This window comes from Cydia fagiglandana, chromosome 4 (genome assembly GCF_963556715.1).
Source record: "Cydia fagiglandana chromosome 4, ilCydFagi1.1, whole genome shotgun sequence".
Classification (NCBI taxonomy): domain Eukaryota; kingdom Metazoa; phylum Arthropoda; class Insecta; order Lepidoptera; family Tortricidae; genus Cydia; species Cydia fagiglandana.
In genome coordinates this window covers 1,431,413-1,444,699 of record NC_085935.1, presented here as the reverse complement: position 1 = coordinate 1,444,699, position 13,287 = coordinate 1,431,413, and the positions used below count along the sequence as shown (strand labels likewise).

At 37.9% G+C, this 13,287-nt stretch overlaps 1 protein-coding gene across 1 annotated transcript in view; it reads right to left on the bottom strand.

Annotated features, from left to right (window-relative positions):
* Positions 1–13,287, bottom strand: part of LOC134663380 (uncharacterized) — an 81,932-nt gene that overhangs the window by 27,119 nt on the left and 41,526 nt on the right. The window contains exon 2 of the mRNA XM_063519743.1: positions 440–611. Coding sequence (XP_063375813.1) covers positions 440–611 — 172 coding nt within the window. The remainder of the gene's footprint in view (positions 1–439; positions 612–13,287) is intronic.

Genomic DNA, 13,287 nt, shown 5'->3' with positions numbered 1-13,287 from the left:
AGAGAGCCTGTCCAACCACATGTACAGTCGGCTTGGTCTCAGATCGCTGTCCAGCAGTCACCTGCTACTGATTTGAATCCAGCTGCAACTCCTGAGTCTGAGATGGAGTCGACGAGTGCTGCTGAGGCACCTGCTCTTCCAATGCCTCTCAGAAGATCTAACAGAGATGTTAGACCTCCTAGGCATCTCAACGATTATGTGTGTAGTATTTAATTCTTAACCTTTATATTTTATTATTTTACTTTATGTTGAAAAGGGAGATGTAGAGTATGTTTAGCTTGTCTATGACTTTTATGTTTTTGTGTCTATGATTGAACAGAAGAATAAAGATTCATTTTTAGACCAAACTAGATATGGTTGTTGTTTATTTCAAATAATACTTATTACAATACCTATAGACTATTAGAAAGAGAGAGCGAGCAAGATAACAAATACTTACTTTCCCGGCGTATCTCTGCAATAGTCCTCAGCCCCATTGTCCCCGCAGGTGGCGTTGGCTTCTACCACCGAGAACGGAGCCACATCCAGGGGCTCCGGTAGCAGTTCTCTGCCTGGCTCCACGGTGCCATCTGTTACTGTGGTGCTGGAGAGACGGTCCAGGACTGCTCGACCTGGTGGACAAAGAAGAGTTTTGTTAAAGGTATAAGGAAACATCTATAACTACCTAAGAAAACTTAGACGAAAAAGCTGAGATGGAGAACAGTTTTGACTTTTGCGTAAACAATAGCTGTCTAAAATGGTACAGTTTCAAGTTTACTCTTAGAAATTACCACCTACATGGACATGGTAAATAAAAAGGTGACAAATTATAAGTTACCTACATGTAATACCTACTCTATATTATACATTTAAATTGCCACTATACAATTGCACGGCATTTTTGATGGGCAAGCCGGTGGAACTCTGACGTCTCGCCACTGTTACTTAGTGGTACTCAACTGTCCAGAATAAAACGGTGTTTGGATTGTTATTATAACATGTTAATTCTGTAATAGAGCCTTAATAAACTGCCTCATAATTTTTAATATTTTCATAAATTAGTAATTAAGTTTGTCACGGTATATTAAGGTAATGGCATGCAGCCAGTTAGATGTTAATTAATCGGTGAATTCCGAACAAAATATGTACAACATTATCGATAAAAATACTCAAAAGCATACCAGAGACGCGGCGTCTTCTTTATTTAATACTAATTTAAACACAGCCAATGGTAAGCAGTAGCTTGACTCCGTACACAGCCAGAACTAGATACTCGAAAGTGCGAATAGTAAATAATTACTCTTAATAACAATAACACATGGCTATGTGTAAATAAATTACCGTACAAATCTGGTAATGATTATGTGTCTACATTTTTGAGCTTAATTTACTTTATCACTTTCGTTAATACTTAATAACGAATAAGACGAATGACTTTTATACGTGAGAGGAGAACGTGGGTTTGAATCACTTTTCATAGGTATTAATGAGTTTATCGGATCGAAATTCTTATGTGGTAGGTAGGTTTAGGACCTATATGTCTCCGTCTGTAGATGGAGACGCACTACACACTGTGTATCCATTGTGGTCTGATCTTAAGAGCCCTTCAACGTGCACACTAGTTAGCGCCACAGCTAAATAATCGTAATTATTTAAATTTAACGAAAGATATTGAAAAAAGGGGGCCGCTACGTACTGCATTGTGTATTTAAGTACCTTTTGAATTCATCAAACTAGTTTTTATATTGCTGGATTCGTCAATCTAGGCGTCCAAAGTTAAAACGGCCGTTTTTGTTTTGAGTTCCTAGATCGCCGAAACCAGCAACATAAAAACTGGTTTGATGTATTCAAAAGGTACTTAAGTACACAATGCAGTACGTAGCGGCCTCCTTTTTTCAATATCTTTCGTTAAATTTAAATAATTACGATTATTTAGCTGTGGCGCTAGTGTGCACGTTGAAGGGCTCTTAAGTTTGTTATTAAAGAGTTGACTCAAGCTATTTAGGATACTACTAAAAACGCTAAAACGGAGGTTACAGACTCCATTATTAAACGTGCTAATGGATAATATTGTGTCACCTATTCATAAATATACAATAAATGTGTCTTTGAATAATTTAATTTAATTTAGTCTCTGACTATCCCTATAACCTCCATAGTTCATCAAGATAATATAAGGCAAAGAATATAATACTCACTAGGAGATATAAGGGCACAGTCAAGGTACTGACCACAATTCCACTGCGGCTTCCTCAGATCATCTGTAGAGGCAATAAAAACACCTCGCTATGTTCGGTATCTATCACTTTGTTTATTATAGTTTATCTTCGCCGGAGATAAATCTTTGGACTGACGAGACGCGCATTTTTAGGGTTTTAGGGAAGAGAAAGTACGAGATTGAAGACAGAAGCTTTTTTATTTGGGTTTTTGACTGAAATATAAAATTAAGTCTCTGAATTAAACTTTCACGACGAAATTGATTGAAAACTCTTAATCGCGAAGACTTACTAATTTCATTTGAACTTATTTTTGTACCATAAAGACTACTCATGTTTTAAATTGACCTCCAACGTTTCGAGGACGGCATTGTCCCCGTGGTCTCGTAGAAGACTGGCTAAAGTTGACATCAACATCTAGCTGCGCGAGTTTTTCGAACTACCCGCACTTGGTCAGGCGTGGCTCACTCCGCGGTATCGTCGCTTTGCTACAGGTAGCTAAAAGTACATCCGTTCCACCCTAATTTTGGGGAAAGCCATAAGCCGCGCGTGGCACTGTCGCCACCTAGGGGCCATATCTGTGCTGATCGTAACAGACGCGTTTTGTTAGAGAGTGAGTCTTCTGTACTATTATTTATTCTGTGACTTGGTCTTGTTTGTCGACTTGAATGTTTTGCACACTATGGGGTATCACTCGATATTTTAAATGTTAATTTTACTCAATTAAGTCTCGTTATCGTAAATAATAAAATTTAAGTCGCCAGGTAGTATTCACTATTATAATATTGTCACTTGATTGAGAGAGAGTTTCAGAGCTGGAAACACATTTCGACAATATGTTTGATATTCAGTTATTACACGCAGAATAAAGTTATATTCATTCTAGAAGTCTAGAATTCTAGATCGTTACACTTTCAGCAGCTTTTAGTTAGTGTAGGTAAGGTACCTAAATAAAATAGTGAGAATTTCTATCGTTTAAAGCTAAATTAGAACAGTGAAATTGATAATAATTTAGCTTTTCCTTATGTTTACCACGTGTGGTCTAATACTTACATTTGAGTTCCAGTGTAATAATATGTTACTAATAATACTTTTGCAATAAAACTACATCTTGAAAGCGTAGGTAAATAAGTATGTTAATACATGAAAGCAGCTTGACATTTGTGTGAATTTGAATTAACAAAATCGGTCTAGGATTTTTATCAAAGTGCAGTTTTTTTTTAATATCCAATGCGTTCAAAGCCCTATGATGTCCTTGATAACAGGATACCGAATCATCATCAACGCCTTCAACTACTTTTTTTTCAGTGAAGAGGGAGGGCTTTAAGTATTTTAACTAGATTTATTACATGGCCGGAAGCACTATCGTGATTATTTTCTTTAAAGTGTTCAAGTAAAAAACGTGGAGTAATAACTTCATCTCGGAAACGCCATTAAATGTTAATTAAAAGCACTTTCTCCGGTATCGTTACATACAAATAAACAACTCGCTAGGAGGGTCAGGGCGCATCATCGGGCCGCCGCTACTTTTAGATGGAGAGCTATACGGCGCGATTCGGGAAATGAAATAGAGATGCACTAGATAAGATATAGTAAAGATATGTGACGTTCCACGGCAAAAGGTACCATTGCCCCGACTGAATATTTGAGCGACGTTAATAATAAGCGTAAGCGCCAGCCGCCATAAGGTACCTTTTTCCGTGGAACGTCACATATCTTTACTATTTCATATCTAGTGAATGTCTAACGGCGCGATATCTTAAAGTTCGAATCGCGCCGATAGTTCGTTTTTTTTTAGCATTAGATATAAGGTAAACAATCTTGAAGTTACGGCAAATATGTAATAGTTTTTGATTTTTAAAAAGCGTTTTTCAATTAAAAGACATGTCAAGATCGCTTACCTTCTTGCAAGTTCTTTCTAATGCTAAAAAAAACGAACTATAAAGTCGGGACAAAATAAAGGTGTTTTTCCACTGAGACGGAGGTAAGCGAAGTTGAGAAAAAACATAACGTTTATAAGAGACTGCAGAGTTCGCTTAAGGTATCTTCCGGGAAACCGAAATTTTATAGGGAAATTTATTTTATATGAATAAATAAGAATAAATTTCTCCATAAAATTACCTTTTTAACTTTTCCTGCAGCAATGCAGTTACTGAAGTAATTTTACAGTGTGACATTACTACTGCCTACAAATGATTTTGACATTTGTGGCAGTAATACAGTCAGGAGTTCCCAGTCCTCGCAATACAAATTCAGTCCCGGAATCAAGCGCCATAAGAGGAGCGATTAAATAATGTAACCAAACCCTAACGCCAGATGCACTCCCGATAGCTGCGCGCGCGCCGGCTCTACAGAACGCATTAAATTTCTCCCATTTCTATGGCGCTTACGCCCTTTTAACCAAAGTACACACGTGTTAACTGGTTAAAATCACTGATTAATTTAGCCCTTAGAAGGTACTGTTCTCACGACTCTGTGACCCCTTGTTGCTAGTCGCAGATGGTGGATGGTCAGTTTTCAGTCTTGTCTGACTGTCTGTCTGGTTGGTTATTTTGTGCCTGAAAACGAGAAGTCTATCTTTATGCGGTCACACCATAACATTAGTCAGGGTAAAAAAAGCCACTTTTGATTAAATGTGCGTATCGCCAGGAAATATGAAGGAAGGAATAACGTAAGGCAAGAAAAACAGTATGAGGATTCCATTCAACGCAGTGCAAGTGCTATTTTAAACGTCAAACGAAGAAATAACGTATAAATAACACTTGCACTGCGTTATGCTATCAAAATAGCTGCACACTTTCTTGGTCTAGTTATAGCTCTACTTGTCTTTTAATTTGCCCTCTAAAATCCGATGTACTAAGTATGTATCACTTTTGGATACCACTGTACTTTTTTAGGGTTCCGTACCCAAAGGGTAAAACGGGACCCTATTACTAAGACTTCGCTGTCCGTCCGTCCGTCCGTCCGTCCGTCCGTCCGTCTGTCACCAGGCTGTATCTCACGAACCGTGATAGCTAGCCAGTTGCAATTTTCACAGATGATGTATATCTGTGGCCGCTATAACAACAAATACTAAAAACAGAATAAAATAAAGATTTAAGTGGGGCTCCCATACAGCAAACGTGATTTTTGACCAAAGTTAAGCAACGTCGGGCGTGGTCAGTACTCGGATGGGTGACCGTTTTCTTTTTGCATTTTTTTTCCGTTTTTTTTTGCTTTATGGTACGGAACCCTTCGTGCGCGAGTCCGACTCGCACTTGCCTGGTTTTTTTCCTAACATTATAAAGTTTAACTTAAATTTATCTGACACATATAAATCTGTTCTTGAGATAAATATAATTAAAATTCCTTGAGGCGGTCCCCGTTCGGAACACGTACCGTTACCGTTATGGAAAAGAAAAAATGTCGCGTACGATATTTGAAACAAGGAATAAATAAAAAAATATTTGGGGACAATCTTACACAGATCGATCGACTTAGCCCCAAACTAAGTTAAGCTTAAACTATGGGCATTACGCGACGATATTAGTATTATAAGTACTCACATATATTGAGTACTTATAATACGTAGGTAAAACTAGTCCCTACGCCAATTCTTGAGATAAGTTGCTAAGCGGACTCCCAGGCTCCTATGAATAATCCGGGATAACGCGAGGAAGATGATAATACGCAGGTACTTAGATACAGATATAGATCATTTCCATAACTAAGGGACAAAATGTTCGAATTCAACGGGATTCGAACCCGGGACCTCCTGCTTCGTAGGCAGGGTCACTCGCATCTTTAATTTCGTTTCGCGTTTGTTGACTGACCTTGGTGGCCAAAATTATGGGCCGTATCAAATAGAAATCCGTAATTTCTGCTACCCCTGCAAAAAACAAGTGTTAACTATATGAATTTCATATCTCATATAAATCAAAACAACATTTGTCGGGACCCAAGGCACTCTCGACATCTCAATAATAAACATTTTAAAAGAAAAACGGTTTAAAAGAATACACATTTGTTTGACTTACGACATTCCTCTTTTTAACAGTAAAACACTTCAAGATGTAGAGATAATTACATGCCCTGAGAATATTAATATGTGGAAGTGTGTAATAAAAATGTTATCTTATATAAGAAGTACCGACATGCCGACAAAAGAGATCAATAAAGATCTTTTTACCACACCAGCTTGTAAAGGCTCTCTTTGTTCTTCAAAAACTGATGAAAAAGTTGTATTTTATCTACAAGAGTGGAAAAGTAAGTTGAAGAAAATTTTAAGTTGTTTCCTCATGTTAGATGGCAGAATTGATATTTAAATTAAATAATGATTTGAAATTTAAACAATTTTTAATAGCGATTATTTTACAGTTATTATATTATTTTACTCGCATTGGTGTGGTGAAACATTGTGGTGTTTGTTTAACCCTAGATTGCACTTTTAGAACCACGAGCGTAGCGAGAGTCATCTTATTCAGGACCACTATAGTATAACGAGTCAAACTCATGGCCTTAAAAGTTAAAAGTATGTAAGTACATAAAAAAGGACCGGGAACATAACATTCTGGACCTCTATCCTGTTAAAGGTCTTAACAGCCATAAATTAACTATTAAAATATGCCTTTTTGACCACAAAACCTTCTGTCAACCTTCGGCCAACAAATTAAGAGCACCTCAAAGGAAAGAATTCCCTAATTGCGTGAAACGGAACGCTCTCACGCTGCGATAATCCACGAATACTCGTATCTTGAATTTGATGTTCACTTAAATATCGACCTTATGTGGTTGGAATAAGACTGTATTTTGGATGTAACGTTGGTTAAAATTAGAGAATATAAAATTGTAAAATGTGACTGTCTGTGAGCATATGAAAAATAATTTTTGAAACCTCGCATCTTGATTTTTACGCTGAGTTAAATACAGACCTTATTTAATTGAAATAAGACGTCATTTTGGGTGGAACGTTGGCTATAACAAATGAGGTTTGTAAATTATGTTTGTCTGTTTGTCAGTCGCTACTTATGTTTGTTTAATGGCCCATTTGGATGTCCAAAAGCAGCCTTTGAATGTCTCCTGAGTTTTTGAGGTTTTTTTATGTAAAAATAGTGATAAGAATGCTGTATTTATCAGGCTAATTGCGTACTCAATTTTCATGTTGATTTCGGCTTATAATGAGTACCTACTTATAAAGTGAAATCTTCATTGCACTAATATTTTCTCATCACAATAATAATACAGATCGATGTGACATTTTTAAAATTCGATCAAACGCGGTTCGTACCCGTAGAGTTTTTACGAGATTTACTTAGGTATTTTTAGGGTTCCGTACCCAAAGGGTAAAAACGGGAACCTAACTACTGTCCGTCTGTCCGTCTGTCATGGTTGTACATGAAGCGTGATAGCTAGAGCTACAGTTGAAATTTTCACAGATGATGTCGTATTTCTGTTGCAGCTCTAACAATAAATACTAAAAAGTACGGAACCCTCGGTGGGCGAGTCTGACTCGCACTTGTCCGGTTTTTTGCCCATGTGTGATTGTTTCTTATTTTGTCTTTATGGGTAAGGTAAACGTACTGGTGCTCGACGCGGTCCCAGTACATGTCATACAGATGACAGCAAGGTGTCATCTATTGGGCATTAGCATGTCGAGCACTAGTACGTTTACCTTATTTTCATTTTAAATTGTACCTACTTTAAAGCGCGACTTAAGTATTGCGTCTTCCATTGACCACTTTTTTTGCACAGGCTGGGTGCCAATTCCATTACTGCAAAAATATTGAGGTTCGACATTACTTCGACAGCATTGCTGCATTGCTGCCCAAATGGATGTTGCTGTCCGGATTCTCGACATTTGTGACAGCAACTTCGACAGTGATGTTGCGCTGCAACAGGCACCTTCTGGGCGAGCTCGCTCCATCGTAGGCCACGTCTACGCCTCGGCTAGTCTGTGGTCATGAGTAAGCCCATTCATAATAATAAAAAAAAAAATACTGCTGCAGTAATAGGTACGGTCAGCCAAGAAAGTGGTCTACCACTTTTCGACGCTATCAATCAGATGATAAAGTCGAAAAGTGGTAGACCACTTTCTTGGCTGACTATACCAGTGTTGCCTGAACTTGTACGCTACCTTAAGTCTGACGGCTTCGTGATGGCACTGAGGTGGTCCGGAGACCACATAATGACTACCTAGTTTACGTGGTTCACACACTACGTTACAGCTTACACTACTTACAGCGTGATCACTGTGTTTTACGCAGCATACTGTTACTATGAAGAGTATGAAGAGCGCTGGAGGCCTAGCGGAAGAGCGCTGGTGGCCTAGCGGTAAGAGCGTGCGACTTGCAATCCGGAGGTCGCGGGTTCAAACCCCGGCTCGTACCAATGAGTTTTTCGGAACTTATGTACGAAATATCATTTGATATTTACCAGTCGCTTTTCGGTGAAGGAAAACATCGTGAGGAAACCTGCATACATCTGCGAAGAAATTCAAAGGTATGTGAAGTCCCCAATCCGCATTGAGCTAGCGTGGGGACTATAGCCCAAGGCCTCTCGCGCTCGAGAGGAGGCCTGTGCTCAGCAGTGGGACGTATATAGGCTGAGATGATGATGATGATGATGACTGCTACTATGAAACTATGAAAAGGAGGAGCAGTAGATTGTAACTCTTTTGCTTTTGATAGTGACAATCAAGCAAACCTGCTGAATCATTTGCTTGCTCGAGGTATCAGGTAGGTAAAAATAGGCGGCAAGTTCCACCAAACTTAGTCCGGAAAATTTTAGATTTTAGTTTCTTACTTTTAATACTTTGCCTTTTTTAGACTTGTAGGCCTATGCTCAGCAGTGGGGATAGAAGGCCGATATGATGATGATGATGATGATGTTTATCAATAACGGTATCTTATAGGCATCCCATACAACCATTTCCAGTCGCCGTTACGACGCGGTGTAGACACATCTTGTGTCGACACCGTCTGTTTCGGTCACAATTCCAGTCGCAGAGTCGTCGCCGTGTCGACACAGTTACCAGAAATGGGGAAGGGTCGACACATGACACAAAGTGACATAAAGTGTGGTCGCCGTGTGCACACATTGTTTCGGGTTTGCGACTACTTTATGCCAAAATCATTCGTTCATTCGTTCATTTTGTTCCTGTCAAATGGAAACTGTCAGATAGAAAAATAGTTAAATAAAAATAAGTGACATTAATACGCCATCTCTAAAACGGATTACAAGACGTAATTATATATTGTTTGCATTTATATTACAATAGGACTTAAATTATTATGGGGAATTAAACTGCTCGAGTGATTTGATAAACTAAGTGTAATATAATCAACGCGCCACCACATTGTTTTAGTTTAGCCGGAAATGAAATTGTTTACTTCTCAGTGCTTGTGTTCATAAATATATTATTTGATGCATTTTTAGTACTTCGATGCGTATACTATACTTAAATAACAGAAATAACGCTTTACATACTACGAAACTTGTTAATTATGATGTATAAATATGGTTTAAGGCTGAGAAATATTGCAGTCACAAAGTAGTCGCAAATGTTTCGACTTTGTGTCGACTCTGTGTAGACACATGACACGCGCTGTCAAAAGTAATAACAAAGTTACTGGATTTGCAAAATGGCTCCTTGTGTTCATTTGTTTTCAGATATTCTCAAAGTGTAAAAATGACGTGGTCAGAGATGGGACTTAATAGATTAACTGTTTATTTGACTAATTAATGGAATAAAAAAAGTTAATCCTCAAATTTTAATCACGATTAGTTTAGTCGACCTAACATAGATTGAAATTGAATTAATCTGAACATTAATCGAATAAATTATCGATTAAATCTCGGTTGGAAGTTGACAGGGGGCCATTTTTGTACGTAAAAATAATAGAAATGTCTTGCATGCCAAACACTTTGTCATAAAAGTCGAGATGGGTGTCGTTTTATAGGTTTTGGGGGGCGCAGATTTCGAAAACGATAACCATTTTCGATTCCAAAATGGCGGCCATGCACTATGTCATAAAAGTCGTCATGGATGTCGTTTTATGGGTTTTAGTGGGCCCCGATTTAGAAAATGGTGACCATTTTGAAATCCAAAATGGCGGCCATGCACTATGTCATAAAAGTCGTCAGAGGTGTCGTTTTATAGGTTTTAGGAGGCGCAGATTTCAAAAATGATGACCATTTTGGATTCCAAGATGGCGGCCATGCACTATGTCATAAAAGTCGTCATGGGTGTCGTTTTATGGGTTTTAGGGGGCCCCGATTTAGAAAATGATGACCATTTTGAAATCCAAAATGGCGGCCATGCACTATGTCATAAAAGTCGTCAGAGGTGTCGTTTTATAGGTTTTAGGAGGCGCAGATTTCAAAAATGATGACCATTTTGGATTCCAAGATGGCGGCCATGCACTATGTCATAAAAGTCGTCATGGGTGTCGTTTTATAGGTTTTAGGGGGCCCCGATTTAGAAAATGATGACCATTTTGAAATCCAAAATGGCGGCCATGCACTATGTAATAAAAGTCGTCATGAGTGTCGTTTTATAGGTTTTGGGGGGCGCAGATTTAGAAAATGATGACCATTTTGGATTCCAAAATGGTGGCCATGCACTATGTCATAAAAGTCGTCATGGGTGTCGTTTTATAGGTTTTAAGGTGCGCAGATTTCGAAAACGATGACCAATTTGGATTCCAAGATGGCGGCCATGCACTATGTCATAAAAGTCGTCATGGATGTCGTTTTATAGGTTTTAGGGGGCCCCGATTTAGAAAATGATGACCATTTTGAAATCCAAAATGGCGGCCATGCAGTATGTCATTAAAGTCGTCATGGCTGTCGTTTTATAGGTTTTAGGGAGCGCAGATTTCGAAAATAATAACTATTTTGGAATCCAAGATGGCGGCCATGCACTATGTTAAAAGTCGACATGGATGTCGTTTTGTTGGTCATGGTCATCATTTTCGAAATCTGCTCTTCCTAACACCTATAAATCAACATCTATGACGGCTTATATGACAAAGTGCACGACAGACATCTTGGAATCCAAAATGGTCATCATTTTCGAATTCTGCACTCCCTAAAACCTATAAAACGATATCCATGACGACTTTTATGACAAAGTGCACGGCACACATCTTGGATTCCAAACTGGTCATCATTTTCGAAATCGGCACTTCCTAAAACCTATAAAACGATATTCATGACGACTTTTATGACAAAATACGTAGCGGCCATCTTGGATTATAAAATGATCATCGTTTTCGAATTCTGCACTCCCTAAAACCTATAAATCGACATCCGTGACGACGCAAGTTATCTTTATTTTCAGATCTAACAAATTGCTACAGAATACAAAGGACAAAAAAAGAAGCGAGGAGGTAATGAAACAAGCAAAAATACAGATGATTCCTCGACGCAATAGGATGCTTCTTAAATTGTGTCCAGATTTTTTTGTCATAAAAGTTTTTATTTTTCACGTATTACTCTCACAAGTTCCGTGACATTTCGACCTTGTAATTTTTTAAATAAATGTTTTTGTTTATCTGTGAGGATCTCACTAGAATAATATAATCAAGGTATGTTTATATTTGATGATTGAAATAGTAACGCAAAAAAAAAAAATATATTTGTGTCTTGTATTCCTGCCGAAGACTTTTATTTTTCCTTTTCCTTCTACACAAGTTTGGTCAAGTAATAAGAATTTAGGGCTCTCAATTTTATTTTGACTTCTACAACAGTAAAGCTACGAGGCCATGTTTGGTATCGTTTTCGTATAAATTCGCAGTACCAAATTTAGTTATGGTATCACATTGACACCATTCCAAAGTAAAAACATATAAACTTACTTTCTTTTAAACTCCTCTTCACGCTTAAACTGCTGAACAGTTTTAATTTAAATTTGGTACACATATATTTTGAGTCCCGAGACAGGACATAATAAGTTATCTCAAAAATCATCCTTCAAAGGTGTGAAATGAGGTGTAGGGAGGAATTTAGAATTGACTTCTTGAAGTTAATACTGTTTAAGTTTAGGTTTGAAGTCATGTTTTTTTTATCATTTTTAACTAAATCAAAGATGTAGACCATCCCAAATTTAATATAAATCGGTTCAGCGGTTATTGATTTCCCGTACAAATTTCCACGCCACTTTTCACACCTTCAAAATATGATTTTGGTTATAAGATCTATCCTATGTCCTGTTCCGGGATGCAAACTATTTCTATACCAAATTTCAACGAAATCGGTTCGGCGGTTAAGCGTCAAGAGGAGTTTAAAAAAAACCGACCAAGTGCGAGTAGGACTCGCGTATTAAGGGTTCCGTACATTAAGTCCGACTCGCGCTTGACTGCACATTTCTAATAGGTTTTCCTGTCATCTATAGGTAAAGAACTATTTTGTGTATTCAGACAGACAGACATACAGACGCACGAGTGATCCTATAAAGATTCCGTTTTTTGCTTTTGAGGTACGGAACCCTAAAAAGATTTTTTTAATTTTGTGGAATGGTTTCAATGTGATACCTTAAATGGATTCAGCAACCCAGATTTATACGAAAACGATACCATACACGGCCTAGCACCTTCACTGATGTAGATATATCAAGATAAAATTGAGAGCCCTAAATAAACTTTCAAGAGCGGATATCTCAAAAACTATTCAACATATCGAAAAAGTTGACTGAATAAACTTGTAACAAATTAAATTAACTTTCATTTTGTATAAGTGGCCATGTCGCTAAGATGCATAGTTTCCGAGATATAATCGAAAAACCGGAAAATGGGACATTCAAAGCTCCCTCTCTTCCCCCCGCTCAAGGGCTACGGCCGGGGACTTTTGATATGTTCACCTCCTAACTTGTCCAAACCAAGTTACAGAGTCAAAAATTGTGTTCCGAGCATTTCCCTCTACAACTTTTTTGAGCATTCGTTGGCTGACCTAAGTAGCTTATTGCATTTCTTTAAAAACTTTTCTGTAAAAGGTTGACGGGTGTTGGGTGTTTATATGGTTTTGGTCGATTATTATCATTTGCATCGCCCATGATGACTTACTAGAATTACTTACGAGCACACGAGACACTAATAGTAGTTTGACAAACCTTGGT